General features: G+C 35.5%; 1 protein-coding gene across 3 annotated transcripts in view; it reads right to left on the bottom strand.

Moving 5' to 3' along the window:
* The window catches only part of SYCP1 (synaptonemal complex protein 1), a gene marked incomplete at both ends in the record, with an annotated part of 173,875 nt that overhangs the window by 70,771 nt on the left and 78,555 nt on the right, over positions 1-24,549 (bottom strand). For all 3 annotated transcript variants that reach the window (XM_079698199.1, XM_079698200.1, XM_079698201.1), the window contains 5 exons: positions 1,447-1,528; positions 4,114-4,184; positions 4,899-5,016; positions 6,432-6,535; positions 7,343-7,447. In XM_079698199.1, coding sequence (XP_079554325.1) covers positions 1,447-1,528; positions 4,114-4,184; positions 4,899-5,016; positions 6,432-6,535; positions 7,343-7,447 — 480 coding nt within the window. The remainder of the gene's footprint in view (positions 1-1,446; positions 1,529-4,113; positions 4,185-4,898; positions 5,017-6,431; positions 6,536-7,342; positions 7,448-24,549) is intronic.

Below are 24,549 nucleotides of genomic sequence, written 5' to 3'. Positions count from 1 at the left end.
AAAAATATAGTTCATCTCATCCTTAGACTACTCCAATAGTCTTAGAACTCTCCAACGTATAAATAAAATTATGACACTTCTCAGGTGAAAACTCTTCAATAACCTCAAACTCCTAAATATAGCTATGTGGCCTTAAATGATTTACCCTCATTTTTCCCCATCTTCATCTCTCCACTCTCATCTCCTCACCTCTCATCTTTCCCTCCTCTCTCCACTCTCACCACTATCTTAAACTCCACCTTTCAGCCAAAATAAACTTTGTCTAGTTGCTTAAATATGACAGACTCTCTCATACTTCATATACAATGTGTGTATGTGTATGTGTGTATGTGTGTGTGTGTGTTTGTAACTTGGAATACTCTTCTCCCTGATATACTTGTGCCCACACCTCTGCCTTCCACTAATTCCTATTAATCAGAGGTTTCAAAATGAATGTTGCTTCTTCCAGGAAGCTTGTCCTGACTCAAGTTTAGATAGATGCCCTTTCCATGGGCTCCAACAGCAATTACGTAGAAGACCTATGTTTTGATCTGGCCAGCATCCTTTCTTGGAAAGACTCTTTCAGTGTAAATTTCACAGTAATCCTGCTTAGTTCATAAAGCTTGATGGGGACTGATATGTCTCCAAGGATGGCAATGCAGCTCAGGCTTAGACAGATTACTCTAATTGCAATGAATGGCTCAGGTATAAGTGAGCTAAACTAGGCCAGAGTCCTCTCTAAGATTTTTTTCAGAGCTTTCAAGACTATTTTTTATAGCCTTCCAACTTATTCCAGTGCCTTTCACTGCTCCCTATTCCATTCTTAAAAATTAAAAATGTTACTTGTCTAATGAAAAAACTTAATTGGATCACTATTGTCCACCAAAACAGATTAAAACCAAACTTAGCACCCAGAACAGTGCCTGGCACATCGTATGTAGTCAATAATATTTGTGGAATGAATGAAAAAACACAGTCAAGGCTTTCACAATCTAGGTTGATCAACACAATCTATTTTGGCACCCTTTTCTCCCTCTATGTATGTTATATACTATAATCACATCACATACTTTATACTACTCCACTTCCGTGAATAATCTTCCCTAAAAGCCTTATTCCTATCTCAACTCTTTGAAATCATTTCCACCAATCCACAACACAAATTTATTAATCAATTTATCAGTATACTTCATATTACTAAAGCATGAGCCTTTTATTTAGCCTAAAATATAAATCAACATTTATAAATGCTCACTATTTAAAGAAATTTAGAATCATGCCACAATTTCCTCTAGATATAAACCACATAAGCAAAATAACCCAACATGGCCCCTATTTTTAAGGTCAATAGCCTACAACAGCCCTTGGCCCACTAATTATTTATACAATAGTATACATTTTTTGACACGTGGTATTGCTTTTATGATTTAAAATTTGTGATAGAACCTTTTATTAAATACAACATACCTTTTCTTCACTCTCGTCCAATTTACATTTAACTTCATCTCCTTTCTGTTTTAGTTCTTCTTTCACAGATTCCAGTTCATTCCTTAAAGAAATGGAAGAGTGACATTGTAATAAAATCTATATTTTCATTTTACTCCCTTTCTGGAATTCCTAAAATGGTCGACTATTTAATTTTTTTGTTGGTTTATATTTCCATTTTGTTTGATAATTTTTCATGCATTAATGTCAATAAGCACAATTCTACTCCTACATTTAAATTAATTTATACATTTATTTTGAAATTACTTAGATCTTTATAGCCATTTTTCCATAAAAAAAGAAACTCCTAGATAGGAAAACTTATTTCTTATTTAAGTCAAGATTTCACTTTACTGTTTTCTTAGTCATAAATTAGTCATCATTCTAAGACATAGTCATAATGTTGTACAGATAAATTAGGGACATACATACCAGTGATTTTAAAGAAGAACTACATGACTGAGATATTTGCATATACCTGTATCCTTATATACGTACAGAGTATCTCTGGAAACTTACACAAGAAACCATGGTACCTCTGGGGAGGGAAACTGGATATCAGGAAGACAAAAGGCAAGCAAAACAGTTTTCTTTCCCCATGTCCCTTTGTCCTTTTGATTTTTACACCACATGCATGTATTATCCTTTCAAACTTTTTTCAATTTAAAATCTGTCTGTTGCATATGAAAACAATGGTGTTTTGTCTCAGAAGGATATTTAAAGCTATTTATAATTGTAGACTCTCTTGTTACTACAACTGATATGTTACTGGGTCTAATATAAATGCATGGAATAGTATTCAATCACGTGGAATAACTTGGCCTTGTAAGAACTGAATCTAGGATGTTTACTCTTGAACTGAGTTTAAAATTTTTAATTGGCATATTCTTACTTTTCCTAAATATATTTTTATTTACAGTTCTATAAGTCCATAGAGTAGGCAGATGTACAAAAAGATATTATCCAAACAACTGGAATTCTCTTAAATTAAAAGCAGCCTTTCCCTAAAAAATATCTTCACTTTTTATCCCCAAAATGTACAGCGGCTTAATCACAGATTTAATCTATAGATAACAGTTACTTCTGAAGAAGAAAAGTAAGCATAAAGGACAAAAGTAATCTTTAGAAGCATAGCAAAAGGTGACTTTCCAAATATGGAAAACAGTTAAGTGCCAGGCACTGTGCTCAGCACTTTATTCACATTTCCTCATGTAATCCCCAGACAGTCCTATGAGGGAGATATATTAGGTCTAAGGAAATATCAAATAATTTACAATAGCTAAGTTTTAATGACCACATTCTTTAATCAAACAAATCAAAACTTAATACATCAGAATGTGAGTACAAACAAGAGCCCCCAAATATTTGGAAATCGTCTAAATTACTAATGGATTAAAAGGAAACTTAAAATACAAAAACAGATTATTTAGAAAATAATAAACATGAAAACACTGCATATCAAAAACCAGGTCACAGATCTACAGTAGTGTTAGAAAGTAAATTGATACCTTGAAATGTTTTTCATTATTTGAAAAAGATAAACCAAATATCAATATATTGATTTTTAAATATATCAGTTTTTAAAGTAACTAAAGAAAATATTAATATTTGATTGCAGGCAGGAAAAAGATTTGTAAGTATAAAAGCAATGGGAAAAAGGAAAGAGATTTAATACAAAATTTTTTTTTAAAAACTTCTGTATAACAAAATAATTACCCAAAGTGAAAGGAAAACAACAGGTTAGGGGAAATATGTGCTTTAAATAAAATAAGATAAAGGATTAATATGTTTTTTAAAGCTTAAATAAATGAGTAAGAAAATAATCGAGATATCAAAATATTAGTGGGCAAGAGGTATAAGCAATTTACAAAGAAGAAACTCTAGCAAACACACATGAAAAATTCCAAAGCTTACCCCAAACATGAAAATTATAAATCATAAGAACTATGAGTTGTTTCTACCTGTTATATTATCAAATAAATTAATGATAATATCCAAAAGTAATTAAAACATTTGGAACCAGCGTTTTCATAAAATATTGGTTGTATTTCATGGTTTACAACTGATAAAACCTATTAGAAACCATTGGTCTATAAAAAGTAATTGAAATAATTATTCCTATGACTCAATAAATTCACACTGGAAATTTATCCTATAAGAAAAAAATCTCTATGTCCCAAAATGTTTACTACAGTATTCTTTATGATAGTGAAAAACTGGAAAATGTAAATATCCAAATTAAAATATTGTTATATCCACTTGACTGACTGGCATACAAGCATTAAAATAGATGATTGTGAAAACAACTAGAAACATAGATAATGCTTAAAGTAATATTAAATTTTTAAAATATCTCTTCTAAAGTTTTGGCATATGACTAGTATACTTTCTTAAATAAATATTAAATATTAGAAAGTTTATGATACTTTAAAATTAATTTCTACATCTAATATCACTATTTCAAACTAAGTATAAAATAGACATTATTATAATTTTATTTTTAAGCAGGATTCCAAAGCAATGATTTAAGTCTAATTTTTTATTTTATACTATATTCAACATAAGATTAATCTAAATTAACTACAACAAGTTAATAGAAAAGAAATACTATTTTGGGCCAGTCAAAAAAGGCCAATGCATTAGTCTTGCCTCAGTTGTATTTCTGTCTCTTCCAGATTTTCTATTTGTTTCAACATCCTTTCTTCTTGCTTTTTGCTGTTCTAAAGAAATAATCAGTGTGGTTTGTATTAATTATTTTGTTTCAACAAAAATAAAATTGAAATTAATATTCAAGACCTTTATCTGTCTTAAAATTCATTTAGTTATATATAAAGCAAGAGAATGGGTTATTTAACTTATACAGTTTCACACTAGTTTTCCAGCCTTACTCTATTCCCCTAATAATCTCTATATAGTAGCTAAAAAAACATGTCTTACTTGCTGTTTCCTAGTGATACTTTGATACTTATGTCCTTTGTTCATATTGTTATGGCTTCAAGGAATGCTTTTCCACTCATTGCTACTGACTGAACTGATAATTATTCATTTTTTTAAGGCAAAAATCAATGCTGTATTCTCTCTGAAGCCTTCTCTTTCTCTTTCCCCAAGGCAGAAGTGATCCTGTGAACTGTGATAACACTTTGTCCCCCAAACAATACATATGATATACTATTTTAAGCTATTTGAGCATTTATTTTTTTATTCAGTCATAAACTAAAGAGGAATGATATTTTATTCATCATTGTATGCATATTATTACTAACCTCAATATGCATATTTTTCTTCTAAAACAAAGTATTTAGAAGAAAAAGAGAATCAGATAATCTAAAATAATCAGACTTTTAAAGCTGGAAGAAACTTTAGAGGTAATCTATTCTAACCCCTTAACTTTACAGTAAGAAAACTAAGTCACTGGGACTTTCTTTTCAACTCACATTAATATCTTCTTGCTGTTTCTTGAGCTCTAGGGCCATATCCCTTGTTTCTTGTGCTAGTTCTTTGTTTTCCAGTGAAAGCCTTTTGCAGCTTGCAGTTAGTTCAGTATTCTTAAGCCTGTTTTTTAAAAAGCATGTCATACCAAAATATTTACATATAAAATTATATGATGTGGAATTTTATCCAAAATAATCTTAGGGGAAAGAAAGGAAGCACTGGGGCTACAAATGAAATAAGATTGGCCATTAGTTAAAAATTTTTGAAGCTGGGTGATAGGTATATGCTGGTTCATTACAATATTCCCCCTTAACGTTGTATATATTTGAAATTTTTCTATAGTAAGTTTTTCAAGATGTTACATATTTCCTTGCATATTCTCCATACCACTTCCCTGTTTATCTTTCCACAAATTTTGAAAAGTATTTATTTTTTTCATATAATATTTTCTTTCTAGTAGACTGTCTCTTAGAAACTGTTTCAAATTTCTGATGATTTAATAGTACATGAGACATTAACTATTTTTAATTAAAATATTTTCATTAAAATAAATAAAACTTTGTGCACATGCACAACACTTAAACTGCTCTTACAAGGTCTCAAATATTCTACATTGGAAGAGAGATTACGCTGTTACTGGTTGCAGCCAGGATCAATTTTAAATGAGGGAAGGGGAGTGTGTGGCTGGCTCTATGGAATGATTTCAGAAGCACCTATTATCTCCTACTTATTGATACTGGAAACTCATCAAAGAGTTTTAATTAAAAAATGAAAAGTTGAAAAAGCAAATATACCAAGGATAACACAAATTTATATTAATCAGTTCATTCATTAAAAGGAATTTTGGTTAATAGATGAATTTTACCCAGAGCCACTACAAAAGTACTGTTGAAAATGTACCAGAAAGCTGAGAATGGGAGTTGAAAGAGAAGTGACAAGATGCTGAGTAAATTACTTATTTCTCATTTTTATCTAGAGTTGAGAAGCAACAAGAAAGCAAAAATCATGCTCACCACTAGATTGCCTACTTCAGTTTAGTTCTCCCTGAGTAACAACACAACAATCATTTCCTCCCACTTTCTCTAGAAATTAAATTTACTAAGTAGGTGAAACAACTAAATATTATGTTTGGACAATGTGAGAAATGAATTTATATTTTGTCATTTCATCAATACAAACCTATGTAGTAATTTAGTAAAACAATCAAAATAACTAGTTACAACTATAAATGATTATTTTTATGAGGAACTAAATAATCTCCAAGAAAAGAACATATCGCTCTTCTAATGCAGTTCTCAAGTTTGTGATATATACTCTTCTTAGGTCAATAATACGTACCTCCTTTAACAATGAAATTGACACATTATTTTGATCTTTAATCAGAAATAAAACACAACTTTAAGCCTATTCAAAAAAGTATTACACATAATTTACTAATATAGTATTACCTACTTCGGAAAGTAGTTAATACTTTACAGTATTACAGAAAGCTTAGGAATTGAATACATAAGCTACTTTATAGATAGAAAACATACTTCTCATTTTCAAGCTCAGTTTTCAGCTCTTTAACCTGTTTTGAATAATGCTGTTCACTTGTTGCAATGGCAGTTAACTGTATTTCCAAATCATGTACATTTTCCTGGAAAATAAACATGTATTATCAGAGCAAATGTTTTTACCGTTTTCTCACTTAAAAAGTATGGTCACTCTATGTAAGCAAGTTATATCTTTGGCAAAAATATGTCAAATTTTTTAAATTTAAATTGATTTAATTCCATAGTCATTATAATTTTAAAACAATGAGCAATGACAAATGCAATACTATAAGTAAATTCCATCTTGATATTCTGAAGCTCAACCAGTAAAATTATATTTGCATATTATAAAATACTATTTTCAATTTTATACTACCAAGTAATTAATTTCAATTAAAATGTCACATTTTTAAGAAGAAATGCATTAGTTAATGAAATCAGGCAGTACTTGAAAAACTAAGCTGTTCTTACTATATTAGAAAGACAATTACAATGTAATACTGTAATAGACTGAAAACATACTTTTAAAAAATAAAAGACATTCTAAAATTATAACATGAGCACTATAAAAATTACTGTAAGCTAAGAACTTAATAAAGGCTAAAATTTAAATGTATCAATTAAGAAATACTCAAGACATCAAGAAATGTAATTGTTATAAGCCATGGCATTATGTATACTATTGGTATCTAAAATGTTGACCTTTCTCTTCCTCATTATAATATGCAGGTTCTCTAAATGTGCTTTAAATCAATTGTTAGCATACTAAATGTAGCAGGAACACATCTTCCAGAGGAATTTTGTGAAGCAATCTTGTACAAATCTAACAGCCACACCATAATCTACAATGTAAATCTGTATCCTACTAACAAAACACTTGAAAGAAAAAAATGTATCCTTTTTAAACAAACCTCTCTGGTTTTGAGAAGTCCAGTTAGTTCTCGTTCTGCTCCTTTTAATTCTTCAGCAATCTTCTCAAATTGTTTCTTCTCATCTAAAAGCTTTTGGTTTTCTGCCTATTTAAGGACATTAACAAATCATGACAATCAAAGCACACACACATTCAAAATAATCAAGCTGCTCAAATAGAGCTGTGAAGAGAATTATGAATTTCTCTTTGGCTAAGATTTTTTAAAAAGAGAAAACAAGTCACTAGGTAAATTCCCAAACTATGATAACAGAGGATTTAATGGGCAGAACCCTGGAATTTTTTATTTAAAAAAAAAAGTCATACAGGTCACTGAATTCAAACCTCACCTTATGCACAAATCACTTTAATTTATTAGCACTTATTACTTAACTCACTATTCTATCAACCCAGTTCGTACTTACATTTTACTAAAATGCTCTTCCTGTAACTTTCATGCAATGGTCATTGTTCTATGTTCCTTAATCACAAAGAAGTCTAATTCCTCTTTTCACATGATAGCTGAGAAATATTTGAAGAGTTATCATCACTCCTGAACTTTTCTCTTAGCTATTCTAAAATTTCTAATTATTTTTATTATATTTCCTATGGAATGGTCTTATATTGCCTCATTCCTTCAGGATGGGCTCACTTTGTCAACATACCATTCTAAATGAGGTGTCAAGAATTTAATTCAATGTTCTAGACAACCATGGGTCAGCAAACTACAGCTCACAGATCAAACCCAGCCACTGACAAAGAAAACAAAACCAAAAGACAATATTATATATTATCTATGCCTGTCTTGCCCTGTAACAGCAAAGTTGAATAGCTGCATCAGAGACCATATGGCCCACAAAGCCTAAAAACTTACTGTTGGCCTTTCACATAAAAATTTTGTCAACCTCTGCTCTAGACAAGTCCTATACAACAAAAACTTTCTGCAACAATAGGAACATTTTCCATCCTGTCCAATATGGTAGCTATTAGTCCTTCAAATGTGGGCTACTGGAGCTGAGAAACTGACTTTTTAATTTGATTTATTTTAACTAATTTAAATATAACACATTTGGCCAGTGGCTACCATACTGGTTAGCATAGCTCTAGCTACTGAGCAAAACAAACTATAATCTAACCATTAACTCTTTAGTTATGAGTGCTTAATCTCTATTATTTCCTCCTGTTATCCAACAGAGCATAAGTTTATGAATTCAATTTTTATTTTGTTTACTCAAGCGTGAGATTATAATAATTTTATTAAAGCCTTGCCAATAAGAGGTCCAAGATTAAAAACTATAAAATCCACTAACTGCAGTTATAGAGTTTGAATTTTATCTATAAGCAGTGTAGAGCTATTGAAAGTTTTGATACAGCAATATAACATGATCATATTTGTGATTTAAAAAAGATAACTATAGAAATAGTACATAGGAAGACCCAATTATAATCAGGATACCTATATAGATATGTAGAAATATCTACAAATATAAAGACTCAAAGATATGCCACGTAAACAATAAACATAAGAAAACTAATGGCTATAATAATATCAGTTAAGACAGACTTCAAAATGAGAGAGTATTATCAGAGATAAAGACAGGCATTCAATCATGAGCAAAGAGTCAATTCAGCTGGAAGATATAATAGTTATATATAAATGTAAAACATTTAACCGAAATTCTAAATACACAAGGCAAACATTGACAGAATTAGAGACAAACAGACAATTACAAAATCAAAGTAAGAGATTTTAATACCCATCTTTCAGTAAACAATAGAACTGGACAAAAATCAATCAAAACCAAAAGATTTTTCACAATACCATCGACCAACTGTACCTAATTGACATTTATAGAATGTTCCACCTAACAATAGCAGACAAAATATTCTTTTCAAGTGCACATGGAGCATTCACTCAGATATACCATATCATGATTTCTAAAACAAACCATAACAAATTTAAGTAATAAAGTATATTCTTTGACCATGATGGAATTAAGCTAGAAATGAATAACAGAAATATAACAGCAAAATCTCCAAATACACAGAAATTCAATAACAGACTTATAAATAACCCCAGGGTCAAAGAATAAATCTCAAGAGCATCAGAAAATAAATGAAAATGAAAATAAAACATATCAAAATTTGTGGGCTACAGCTAAAGAAGTGATTAGAGGAATTTATAACATTAAATGTTTACATTAGAAAAGTCTCAAAACAGCAATCTAAGTTTCCACCTTAAAAACATAGAAAAAGAGCAAATACACACAAAGCAAACAGAAGGAAGGAAATAAAGAGAAGAAATCAGTGAGACTGAAAATCAAAAACCAACAGAGAAAATCAATGAAATAGAAAGCTGGTTATTTGAAAAGATTGATAAAGTAATAAAACTCTATCAGAACTGACAAAGAAAACAAGACGAAAAGACAACCCTCACAGTGGGAGAAAATATTTGCAAATGAAGCAACTGACAAAGGATTAATCTCCAAAATTTACAAGCAGCTCATGCAGCTAAATAACAAAAAAACAATAAACCCAATCCAAAAATGGGCAGAAGACCTAAATAGACATTTCTCCAAAGAAGACATACAGATTGCCAACAAACACATGAAAGAATGCTCAACATCATTAATCATTAGAGAAATGCAAATCAAAACTACAATGAGATATCATCTCACACCAGTCAGAATGGCCATCATCAAAAAATCTAGAAGCAATAAATGCTGGAGAGGGTGTGGACAAAAGGGAACACTCTTGCACTGTTGGTGGGAATGCAAGTTGATACAGCCACTATGGAGAACAGTATGGAGGTTCCTTAAAAAACTAAAAATAGAATTACCATACGACTCAGCAATCCCACTACTGGGCATATACCCTGAGAAAACCATAATTCAAAAAGAGTCATGTACCAAAATGTTCATTGAAGCTCTATTTACAATAGCCAGGACATGGAAGCAACCAAAGTGTCCATCATCGGATGAATGGATAAAGAAGATGTGGCACATATATACAATGGAATATTACTCAGCCATAAAAAGAAACGAAATTGAGTTATTTGTAGTGAGGTGGATGGACCTAGAGTCTGTCATAGAGTGAAGTAAGTCAGAAAGAGAAAAACAAATACCGTATGCTAACACATATATATGGAATCTAAGGAAAAAAATAGGTCATGAAGAACCTGGGGTAAGATGGGAATAACGACACAGACCTACTAAAGAATGGAATGAGGATATGGGGAGGGGGAAGGGTAAGCTGTGACAAAGTGAGAGAGTGGCATGGACATATATACACTACCAAACATAAAATAGATAGCTAGTGGGAAGCAGCTGCATAGCACAGGGAGATCAGCTCGGTGCTTTGTGACCACCTAGAGGGGTAGGATAGGGAGGGTGGGAGGGAGGGAGATGCAAGAGGGAAGAGATATGGGAACATATGTATATGTATAACTGATTCACTTTGTTATAAAGCATAAACTAACACACCATTGTAAAGCAATCATACTCCAATAAAGATGTTAAAAAAATTTTAAAAGACTGACAAAGAAAAAAGAGAGAAGACATAAATCACCAATATCAGCAATGAAAATAAGGGTAACACTACAGACTCCAAAGACATTAAAAAGATAATTGCAGGGAGTGCTACAAACAACTCTATGCACAGACAGTCAACAAAGTTAATGAAATGGGTTAATTCCTTAATAACCACAAACTACCAAAATCATCCAAGATAAAGCAAGTAACTTGAATAATTCTATAGCAAAAATAAATAAAATTCATAGTCAAAAATCTTGCCAAAAAGCAATCTCTAGGTCAACATGACTTCCCTGGAGAATTGTACCAAACATTTAAAAAAGAAATAATACTAATTCTATATAATCTCTTCCAGAAAATGGAAATGAAAGAAATGATTCCCAACTCATTTTATAAGGCCAGCATTAGCCTGGCTCCAAAACCAATGAAAGACAATCCAAGAAAACTATAGGCCAATAACTCTCATGAAAACGAAAACAAAAATCCTCAACAAAATATTAACAAAACAAATACAACAATACAGAAAAAGAATAATACAAGCATATCTCAGAGATATTGTGGGTTCATTCCAGAATACTGCAATAAAGCAAATAACACAATAAAGCAAAGCACAGGAACTTTCTGTGCACATAAAAGTTATGTTTACACTATTCTTAGTTTATTAAGTGTTCAACAGCATTATGTCTAAAAACAACAATGTACATACTTTAATTTAAAAATACTTCAGAACTTCCCTGGTGGAGCAGTGGTTAAGAATCCACCTGCCAAAGCAGGCGACACGGGTTCAAGCCCTGGTCCAGGAAGATCCCACATGCCATGGAGCAAATAAGCCCATATGCCACAACTACTGAGCCTGCGCTCTAGAGCTCACGAGCCACAACTACTGAGCCCACGTGCCACAACTACAGAAACCCACACACCTAGAGCCCATGCTCTGCAACAAGAGAAGTCACCTCAATGAGAAGCCCATGCACCACAACAAAGAGTAGCCCCCACTTGCTGCAACTAGAGAAAGCCCGTGCACAGCAATGAAGACACAATGCAGGCAAAAATAAATAAATAAATAAAGATTTTAAAAAATACTTCATTGCTAAATAAACCCACACACCTACGGTCAATTAACCTTCGACTAAGGAGGCAAGAATATACAATGGGAAAAGTCTCTTCGGCAAGTGGTATTGGGAAAGTTGGACAGCTGCATGTAAATCAGTGAAGTTAGTATGCTAACATATATATATGGAATTTAAGGGAAAAAAAGGTCATGAAGAACCTAGGGGTAAGACAGGAATAAAGACACAGACCTACTAGAGAATGGACTTGAGGATATGGGGAGGGGGAAGGGTAAGCTGTGACAAAGTGAGAGAGTGGCATGGACACACATACACTACCAAACGTAAAATAGATAGCTAGTGGGAAGCAGCTGCATAGCACAGGGAGATAGCTTGGTGCTTTGTGACCACCTAGAGGGGTGGGATAGGGAGGGTGGGAGGGAGGGAGATGCAAGAGGGAAGAGATATGGGAACATAGGTATATGTATAACTGATTCACTTTGTTATAAAGCAGAAACTAACACACCATTGTAAAGCAATTATACTCCAATAAAGCTGTAAAAAAAAAACAGAAAAAAGAATACACCCTCTCACCATACTCAAAAATAAACTCAAAATGGCTTAAAGACTTAAATATAAGACATGACACCACAAAACTCCTATAAGAGATCATAGGCAAAACATTCTCTGACAAAAATCATACCAATTTTTTCTTAGGTCAGTCTTCCAAGGCAATAGAAATGAAAACAAAAATAAATAAGTGGGACCTAATCAAACTTACAAGTTTTTTCACAGCAAAGGAAACCATAAACAAAACAAAAAGACAACATACAGAATTGGAAAAAAATTGCCAACAATGTGACCAACAAGGGTTTAATTTCCAAAATATACAAACAGCTCATACAACAACAATAAAGAAGCAAACAACCCAATCGAAAAATGGGCAGAAGACCTAAAGAGACATTTCTCCAAAGAAGATATACAGATGGCCAATAGACACATGAAAAGATGCTCAACATCGCTAATTATTGGAGAAATGTAAATCAAAGCTATAATGAGGTACCACTTCACGCCAGTCAGAATGGCATCATTAAAAAGTCTACAGGGGCTTCCCTGGTGGCGCAGTGGTTGAGAATCTGCCTGCTAATGCAAGGGACACGGGTTCGCGCCCTGGTCTGGGAGGATCCCACATGCCGTGGAGCAACTGGGCCCGTGAGCCACAGCTGCTGAGCCTGCGCATATGGAGCCTGTGCTCCGCAACGGGAGAGGCCGCGATGGTGAGTGGCCCGCGCACCGCGATGAAGAGTGGCCCCCGCACCGCGATGAAGAGTGGCCCCCGCTTGCCACAGCTGGAGAAAGCCCTCGCACAGAAACGAAGACCCAACACAGCAAGAATAAATAAATTAATTAATAAAACTCCTACCCCCAACATAAAAAAAGAGGATATATGAAAAAAAAAGATGATATGGTTTCATTCCTTTAAAAAAAAAAAGTCTACAGATAACAAATGCTGGAGAGAGTGTGGAGAAAAGGGAACCCTCCTACACTGTTGGTGGGAATGTAAGTTGGTGCAGCCACTGTGGAAAACAGTATGGAGGTTTTCTCAGAAAACTAAAAATAGAATTACCATAGGATCCAGCAATCCCACTCCTGGGTATATACCCAGACAAAACTATAATTCAAAAAGATATATGTACCCCTATGTTCATAGTGGCACTATTCACAATAGCCAAGACATGGAAACAACCTAAATGTCCATCGATAGATAGATGGATAAAGAAGATGTGGTACATATATACAATGGAATACTACTCAGGCATAAAACAGAACAAAATAATGCCATTTGAAGCAACATGGATGAACCTAGAGATTACCATATGAAGTGAAGTAAGTCGGAAAGAGAAAGACAAATACCATATGATATCACTTATATGTGGAATCTAAAATATGACACCAATGAACCTACCCAAGAAACAAAAACAGAGTCATGGATATAGAGAATAGACTGTTGGTTGCCAGGGATAGGTGGGTGGGAGATGAAAAAAAAAAATACTTCATTGTTAAAAAAATGTTAACCATCATTACATTATTTGTAATCTTTTTGCACTAGTAACAAAGATCACTGATCACAGATCACTGTAACAAATATAATAATAATGAAAAAGTTTGAAATACCATGAGAATTACCAAAAAGTGACACCAAGACACAGAGTGAGCAAATGCTGTTGGAAAAATAGCGCCAATATACTTGTTTGAGGCAGCGTTGCCACAAACATTCAACTTACAGAAAATGCAATTATCTGCGGTGAAGTGCAATAAAACAACGTATGCCTATACACCACACCAAGTGAGGTTTTTCCCAGGAATACAAGGCTGGTTCAATGTTTGGAAATTAATCAATGTAAAACACCATATTAATAGTCTAAAGAAGAAAAACCACATGATCATATCAAATGACACATAAAAATAATTTGACAAAATTCAACACAGATTCATAGTAAAAATTCTCAACAAACTAGGAATACATGGGAAAGTCTACAAAAAACCTATAATTAACATCATAGTTAATAGTTAAACACTAAATGTTTTTCCCTTAAGATCAGGACATCAAAGATGTACACAATCATCACTCTTATTCAATATCACACTGGAAGTATGGAAGAATAAAAATATATACAAAATAATTCATCTTTAATAAATAAATAAATATTTTGTGGAAAAGGTTGGGGGTGTGGCCAAGATGGCACAGTAGGAAGACCTTGTACTCACCTCCCCCATCAGCATACCAAAATTAAACTATTTACACAGAAACTGTTGATGAGAAAGACCAGAAGACTAGAGAAAAGACCTTCTACAACTAAAGAAATAAAAAAGGAACCACAATGATATGGGTAGGAGGGGCAGATATGTGGTATAGTCAAGACCCATACGCCCAGGGTGGGCAACCCACAAACAGGAGAATAATTGAAATTGCAGAGATTCTTCCCAAAGAGCACGGGGTCCAAGCCCCACACTGGGCTCCCAGGCTAGGGGCCCTGCACCAGAAGATGAGTCCCCAAAACATTTGCCTTTGAAGGCCTGTGGGATTTACTTTCAGGAGAGCCAAAGGGCTATGGGAAATACAGATTCCACTCTTAAAGAGTGCACACAAACTCTCACATGCTCTGGGACCCAGGGAAAGAAACAGTAATTTGAAAGGAGCCTGCGTCAGACCCACCTGCTGACACCAGGGAGCCTCCTAGAGAGGCATGAGGCAAGTGGAGCCCACCCTGGGAACACAGACACTGGCGGAAGCCAATTTTGGGAGCTCGTTCTACTACAAGGACACTTGTGCTGGCAAGCAACATTCTGGAATCCTCCCCCTCTAGCTTATTAGTGCCAGGACCCAGTCCACCTCAACAGCCTGAAGACTCTAATACTGGGAACCTCAAGCCAAGCAACTAGCCAGATACAGCCCCATCAACCAACAGGCCAACTTCTTTAAGAGCCCCAAAGCCCACAGCCACCCCAAGACATGGCCCTCTCCACGAGAAGGCAGAGGACTCAGCCCCACACATCAGTGCACCAGCACCAGCCCCGGAACCACCAGGGCCCTGCAATCAGAGATCTCAGGAACCAGCTCTACCCACCAGTGAGCCAGCACAAACACAAGGACCCAGCCTCACCCACCAGTTGGTGAGCACAAACCCCAGGATCCCTTGGGCTCCCACTCTGCCCACCAGTGGGCGAACAACAGGCACAGGACCACTGCAGCCACACAGCCTGCCTTGTCAAAAACCAGCCCATGTACCAGCAGGCTGGCACCAGCCCCAGGACCCCCTGGGCCCTGAACCTGCCCATCTGCAGGTCAATACCAGTTCTGAGATGCCTTGGACCCCCTCAGCCAGCCATCCAAGAATCCAGCCCCACCAACCTTCAGGCTGACACCAGCTCTGGGATACCCCGGACCCCAGAGTCAGTAGTGTCAGGAACCAGCCATGCCCACCAGCAGGCCGATACTAGATGCAAGACCCCAGCAATACAACTACTCATCCCAGAACCCAGCTCTGCCCACCAGTAGGTCACCCTAACCCTAGGATCTCCTGAGGCTCCACAGCCAGCCACCTTGTGACCCAGCCCCACCCATCAGTGGGCAGCAGCCTCCACACAAGGCAGGGCCTGGCAACCAACTGGACTGGGGCCACCCACACCTGTAAGACCACCCAAAGTAGGCAGCCCACCACAACAGAAGGAAAAACATGGCCCACATAGGGGGCACCCCTAAAACATATAGTTCTGATAACCAGAGGAGAATATGTGGCTGGGACACATAGGATGTCTCCTATAAAAGGCCACATCTCAAAGGTCAGGAAATATAACCAACCTTCTAAATACATAGAAATAAAAACAGCAAATTAGGCAAAATGAGGCAACAGAGGAATATGTTCTAAATGTAGGAGCAACAAAGTGAAGTGGAGATAAGAATCTACCCAAAAGAGTTCAGGGTAATGATTGAAAAATGCTCGAAGAATGTGAGAGAAAATTGGATGAACAGGGGGAGAAGTTAGAAGTTTTTAACAAAAAGTTAGAAATTATAAAGAAGACCCAAACAGAGATGAAGAATACAATTACTGAAATTTTAAAAATACACTACAAGAAATCAACAGTAGATTAGACAATACAGAGGAATGGATCAGTGAGCTGGAAGACAGAGTAGTGGAAATTACTGAAGATGAACAGAAAAAAGAATAAGAAGAAATGAGGACAGTTTAAGAGACTTCCATGACAACATCAAGAGTATTAACATCTGCATTATAGAGGTCCCAGAAGGAGAACAGAGAGAGAAAAGGCCAGAGGACATATCTGAAGACATAATAGCAGAAAACTTCCCTAACCTGGGAAAGTAAACAGACATCAAGGTTCAGAAAGAACAGAGTCCCAAACAGGGCCACACCAAGACACACTGTAACTTAAATAGCAAAAATTAAAGATAAAGAGATAATATTAAAAGCAGCAATGGAAAAGAAGTTATGCACATGAGAACTCCCAAAAGGCTATCAGCTGACTTTTCTGCAGAAACTCCACAGCCCAGAAGGGAGTGGCATGATATATTTAAACTGGTGAAAGGGAAAAACTTAACAACCAAGAATACTCTACCTGGCAAGTCTTTCACTCAGATTTGATAAAGAGATCAAAAGTTTTACAGAAAAGAAAAGCTAAAAGAGTTCAGCACCACCAAACCAGCCCATGTACAAAGCTAGAAGAAAGGTTAAAAGACAAAAGTAATAAACTCAACTTTATCTGCCATAAGTAGTTAAGGGATACACAAAACAAAAAGATGAAAAGTATGATGTCAAAAATAGTAATCATAGGGAGAGGGGAGAGAAAATGTAGGGTTGTTAAAATGCATTTGAACTTAAGACATTAAAAACTTAATCAGATAGATAGATAGATAGATAGACTGCTATATATAAACCTCATAGTAACCACAAGCCAAAATTCTATTATAGATACATACACACAAAATAGAAAAGAACCCAAACATAACACTAAAGATAGCCATCAAATCATAAGGGAAGAGAGCAAAAAAGAACTACAAAAACAACTCAAGGAGGGGACCAAGATGGTGGAGTAGGAGGATATGGAACTTACCTCTCCTCACAAATACATTAAAAGTACATCTACACATGGAACAATTCTCATGGAAAACTGGAAACTGACAGAGGAACTCCTATACAACCAAGGATGCAAGAAAGATTCCCATGTAATCAGGTAGGACAGGAAGAAAAGCATCAAGTTGGGACCTGTGCCCCTGGGAGGGGACTAAGAAGAAAAGGGAAATTGCATGGGGGGACACTCGCTGTGGGGAGTAAGTGGGTTGAGCCACAGACTGGGCATCCCAATCCTGAGGTATTACATAGAGGAGACAAGTCCCTTTGGCTATTTGGAGAACTGCTGGGACAGAAAGAAAGGCTGGAGGTGTCTAGACTCTACTTGTGAGGAGTGAGTGGGTGCTGGCTTGCCACCAGGCAGGGCAGGGAGAGGTCTGCCCTAGAGGCTAGCACCTTGAACACTCCCCAGTCCAAGCTGAGTGAACACCTTGGCCCCACTCACTCCATGCAACATCTTGGCACTGGATCTAGGAAAGCCAGGTCCTGGGGAAAGACTCAACCTAGGAATGCAGAGGCGGCCCAGAAGCCTGGGGTGTGGTCCGGGTAGGGTGGCGGCAGCCATTGTTGGTGCTTACTCATACAGCGCCACAGAAGTAGCCCAGGCTTCTGATAGCAGCACAGCCACTTCAATTCCTGCAACCGTAATGTCACGATCTCCAGTGTCAATCAAGTTAATGCTCCGGCCCTTCCCACTCCATGCCATAACCTTGCACTAGATCTGGGACAATGACAACAGGGGAAAAGACGTGACCTTGGGCTGAGTGAGTGGAGCCACAGACACATATGCAGGTAGCAGAATGGACCTCTGTTAGCCCACGAGCCCCACTTTCTATACAGCATTCCCCTCCTTTGGGGCAAAGGCTCCAGCAAGAGGAGAAGGAAAAAATACACACTTAAGGGAACATAGCCAGCTCTATCCCAAACCTCAGGGCATCCACTCCTGCAACTTAGGAACTGAAAGGGTGGGGATTGCCACTGAGCAGAGAAGAAGTCACACCTCACACCCTGTGCAGGCTTTAGCGCCTCTAACACCAGCCACATCCCCTATCAAGGTGATAGTGGCCGGCACACCCGGGGGAAAGATGTGATTGGTCTCCACACCAAATCCAGCCCTCACACTAAAAACACTGGGCACACGCAGTCTACACAGGGATGCTCCCACATAAAAACACCCCTTCAAGACCACAATAGATAACTGTTTCACCTAAATTCATAGAGACAGAAAAAGTTAAGTAAAATGAAAAGGCAGAGGAACAACCCGTAATTGAAAGAGCAAGAGAAATTGCCTGAAAAATAATGAAACAGGGATAATCAGTACAACACACAAGTTCAAAACGTTGGTAATGAAAACACTAAATTAAGAAAGAGAATAGATCTAAACATTTTAACAAGGAACTAGAAATTATACAGAAGATCTCATCAAAAATAGACAATTCAATTTCTGATAAAAAGCACTCTAGAGGTAATGACTCACAGACTAAATGACACAAAAGAATTCATAAGTGATATGGAAGATAGAAAAATGTAAATCACCCAATCAGAATGGCAGACAAAGACAAATGAAAATTAATGGTGAAAGCAACATACAAGGTCTATGGGATAATATAAAACATGTCAACTTCCACATTATAGGGGTTCTAGAAGGGAGAAGAGAGAGAGAAAAAGGTCGAAAATGTACTTGATGAAATTACAGCTGAAAACTTCCCTAACCTAAAGAAGGAAACAGATATTCAGGTACAGGAAGCACAGACAGTCCCAAACAAGATAAACCCAAACAGACACACACAAAGATATATCATAATTAAAACAGCAAAAGGTAAAGAGAGAATTCTAAAGGCAACAAGAGAAAAAGAGAGTCACGTATAAAGGAACCCACATAAGGCTATCAGCTGATTTTTCTACACTAACATTGCAGACCAAAAGGGACTGGCATGATATATTCAAAGTCATGAAAAGGAAAAACCTGCAAACTAGGATACTCTACCCAGCAAGACTATCATTTACAATAGAAGAGATAAAGGATTTCACAGACAAGCAAAACTAGAAGAATTCAGCAATACTAAACCTATCCTAAAAGAAATGTTGAAGGGACTTCTCTAAATGAAAAGGAGTAAGAAGCTATAGGAAAGAGAAAATCCCAACAGGAAAGGCAGATAAATAACAAGGCTTGAAGATCACTTAAATGAGCTTGTACACATATTAAAAAACAAACAAAAATTGTAAAAGCAACTATAACTACAATAAACAATAAAGGGATAAGCATGAAAATGTAAAATAGGACATCAAAATCACAAAATTTGGGGGAGGGGAGTAAAAAAATGTAGATCTTTTAGAATGTGCTTGAACTTAAATAACTATCAGTTTAAAGCAAGTAGATATGATTACAGTCAACATAGATGAACCCCATGGTAACCACAAATCGAAAATCTACAATAGATATACAAAAACCAAAAAAAAAAAAGAGAGAAACTTAAGAATATTACAAAAGAAAATCATCAAACCACAGTGGGAAAAACAAAAAGAAGAAATAAAAAAGAAGAACTACAAAAACAACTGGAAAACAAGGGAAAAAATAACAATAAGTACATGCATATAAATAATTATACTCAATTTTAATAGACTAAATGCTCCCATCAAAATATATCGTGGGTGATTGGACTAAAAAAAACAAGAGCCTTAAATATTCTAACTACAAGAGATTCACTTCAGAGTGAAATACATAGACTGAAAGTAAGCAGATGGAAAAAGATTTCATGCAAACAGAAACAAGAAAGTGGGGGTAGCAATACTCATATCGGACCAAATATGTTTTAAAACAAAGGCTATAACAAAAGATAAAGAAGAGCATCATACAATGATAAAGGTATCAATACAAGAAGAGGATTTTACACTCATTAACATATACGCACCCAATACAGGAGCACTAAACATTTAAATACTAACATACATAAAGGGAGTAACTGAAAATAATACAATGATAATGGACTTTAACACTCGACTGACATCAATGGACAGATCATCCAGACAGAAAATCAATAAGGCAACAGAGGTCCTATATGACACAATAGACCAGTTGGACTTAGTTGCTATGTACAGGATGCTACACCCCCAAAAAAGCAGAATACACATTCTTTTCAAGTTCACATAGAACATTCTCCAGGATAGATCACATACTACATCACAAAACAAGCCTCAATAAATTTAGGAGGACAGAAATTTTATCAAGCATCTTTTCCAACAATTGTATGAAACTAGAAATCAACTACAGAAAGAAAAATAGGAAAAGAACAACCATGTGGCAACTAAACAACATGCTACTAAAAAAAAAATATGGGTCACCAATGAAATCAAAGGGGAAATCAAAATACCTTAAGGAAAATGAAAACACAACTTTCCAAAATCTATAGGATGCAGCAAAAGCAGTTCTAAGAGAGAGGTTTATAGTGATACAGGCCTTCCTCAAGAAACAAAGAAAATCACAAACAACCTAGCCTATCACCTAAAAGAATTAGAAAAAGAAAAACAAAGACAAAAGTCAGCAGAAGGAAGGAAACAATAATGATCAGAGAGAAAATAAATAAGAGACCAAAAAAAAAGAAAATATCAATAGAAACAAGAGCTGATTTTTTGATAAAATTGATAAACCTTCAGCCAGACTCACCAAGAAGAAAAAAAAGAGGACTCAAACAAACAAAATAAGAAATGAAAGAGAAAAAATAACAGCCAATACCACAGAGATACAAAAAGTCATGAGAATATTATCAGCAATTATATGCCAATAAACTGAAGAACCTAGAAGAAATGGACACATTCCTAGAAACATACAGCCTGCCAGGACTGAGTCAAGAAGAAACAGACAGTTGAAACAGACTGCTCACTACAAGCGAAACTGAATCTGTAATAAAACTCCCAGCAAACAAAAGTCCAGGACAGGATAAATTCACAGGATTATTCTACTAAACATATAGAGAAGAGCTAAGACCTATCCTTCTCAAACTATTCTCCCAAATTGAAGAGGAAACACTCCCAAATTCGTTCCACAAGGCCACCGTTACCCTGATACCAAAAGACACTACAAAAAAAGATAATATATTTTATGTATATGTAAAAATCCTCAACAAAATATTAGCAAACCAAATTCAACAATACATAAAAAGATCATGCACCATGATCAAGTTGGATTTATTCCAGAGCCACAAGGCTGGTTCAACATATGAAAGTCAATCAGTGTGATACACCACATTAACAGAAGGAAAGACAAAAAACCCCATGATCATTCCAACAGATGCAGAAAAAAATGTTTGACAAAACTCAACATCCATTCGCAATAAAAGCTCTCATCAAAGTTGGTATAGAGTAAACATATCTCAACATAATAAAGGCCATTTATGAAAAACCCACAGCCAAAGTAATATTCAACAGTGAAAAACTGAAAGACTTCCCACCAAATTCAGGAACTAGACAAGAATGCTCATTCTCACCACATCTATTTAACATAGTATTGAAAGTCCTACTCACAGCAATCAGACAAGAGGAAAAACAAGTATCAAAATTGGAAGGCAAGGGGTAAAACTGTTACTGTTTGCAGATTACATGATACTCTATACAAAGTACCCTAAAGTCTCTACCCAAAAACTATTAGAACTAAGAGATGAATTCAACAAGATTGTAGAATACAAGATTAAGATGTACTAAAGATGCTACCAAAAAACTACTTGAGCTCATCAATGAATTCGGTGAAGCTGCAGGACACAAAATTAATACACAGAAATCTGTTGCATTTCTATACACTAATAATGAAATATCAAAAAGAGAAAGTAAAAAAAATCCCATTTAAAATTTCATCAGTAAAATAAAATACCTAGGAATAACCTTAAACAAGGAGGTGAAAACTCTGCAAACTATAAAACACTGATGAAGGAAATAGGAAATGATTCAAAGAAATGGAAAGATACCCTGTGCTCTTGGATTGGAAGAATTAATATTATTAATATGGCCATATCACCCAAAGCAATCTACAAATTTAATGCAATCCCTAGCAAAATACCCACGACATTTTTCACAGAACTAGGACAAATAATCCTAAAATACATATAGAACCACAAAAGACCATGAGTTGCCAAAGCAATCCTGAAAAATAAAACAACAAAGCTGGAGGTATAATCCTCAGAGACTTCGACTATACTACAAAGCTACAGTAATCAAGACAGTATGGTACTGGTATAAAACCAGACACAAAGATGAATGGAACAAAATAGAACCCAGAAATAAATCCGCACACCTACTGTCAACTAATCTATGACAAAAGAGGCAAGAATGTACAATGGAGAAAAGACAGTCTCTTTGGTGCTGGGAAAACTGGACAGCTACATGTAAAAGAATGAAATCAGAACATTCTCTAACACCATATATAAAAATAAAACAAAATGGATTAAAAACCTAAATGTAAGACTGGAGACCATAAAACTCCTAGAGGAAAACATAGGCAGAACACTCTTTAACATAAATCATAGCAATATTTTCTTGGATCAGTCTCCTAAGGCAAAAGAAATAAAAGCAAAAATAAATAAATGGGACCCTATTAAACTTAAAAGCTTTTGCACAGTAAAGGAAACCATCGACAAGACAAAAAGACAACCTACAAAATAGGAGAAAATATTTGCAAATGATATGACTGACAAGGAGTTTTAATATACAAAATATACAAACAGCTCCTATAACTCAATATCAAAAACAACTAATCCAATCAGAAAATGGACAGAAGACTTGTATAGACATTTTTCCAAAGAAGATACACAAATGGCTAACAGGCACATGAAAAGATGCTCAACATCACTAATTATTAGAGAAATACAAATCAAAACCACAATTAAATATCACCTCACACCTCTGAGAATGGCTATCATCAAAAGTCTACATATAACAAACACTGGAGAGGATGTGGAAAAAAGGGAACCCTGGTACACTGTTGGTGGGAATGTAAACTGGTGCAGCCACTATGGAAAACAGTATAGAGATTCCTTTAAAAAACTAAAAACAGAATTACCATATGATGAAGCAATTCCACTCCTGGGCACATATCCAAAAACCCTAAAACACTAATTCAAAAAGATATATGCACCCCACTGTTCACAGGAGCACTATTTACAACAGCCAAAATACAGAAACACAGAAGCTACCCAAGTACCCATCAACAGATGACTGGATTAAGATGTACACACACACACACACACACACACACACACACACACACACAAAATGGAATATTACTCAGCCATAAAAAAGAATGAAATACTGCCATTTGCAGCAACATGGACAGACCTAGAGAATATTATGCTTAGTAAAATAAGTCAGAGAGAGAAATACAAATACTATATTGTATCACATGTGGAATCTAAAAAATAATACAAATGAATGCATATGCAAAACAGAAACAGAATCACAGATGTAGAAGACAAACTTGTAGTTACCAAAGGGGAGAGGGAAGTGGGGAGGGGCAAATTAGGGGTATGCAGTTAACAAATACAAACTACTATAAATAAAATAGATATGCAACAAGAATATACTGTATAGCACACAGAATTACACCCAATATCTTTTGATAACCTATAATGGAATATAATCTGCAAAAAACCAAATCACTATGCTATACATCTGAAAATAACACAATATTGTAAATCAACTATAGTTCAAGAAAAAAAAGAGGAAGAAAGAAAGCTCTGACAGGTCTTACAAAAAAATAAACCTGTCTAACTTTGAAAAATACAACAAAACCAATTTTAAAACGGCAATAAGAACATACCTATCAATAATTACTTTAAAAGAAATGGACTGGGGCTTCCCTGGTGGTGCAGTGGTTGAGAGTCCGCCTGCTGATGCAGGGGACATGGGTTCGTGCCCCGGTCCAGGAGGATCCCGCGTGCGGCGGAGCGGCTGGGCCTGTGAGCCATGACTGCTGAGCCTGCATGTCCGGAGCCTGTG

The sequence above is a fragment of the Hyperoodon ampullatus genome (genome assembly GCF_949752795.1).
Source record: "Hyperoodon ampullatus genome assembly, chromosome: 2".
NCBI classification, from domain to species: Eukaryota; Metazoa; Chordata; class Mammalia; order Artiodactyla; family Ziphiidae; genus Hyperoodon; species Hyperoodon ampullatus.
Note: the sequence above shows the minus strand (reverse complement) of the source record. Positions and strands in the feature narration are given on the sequence as shown.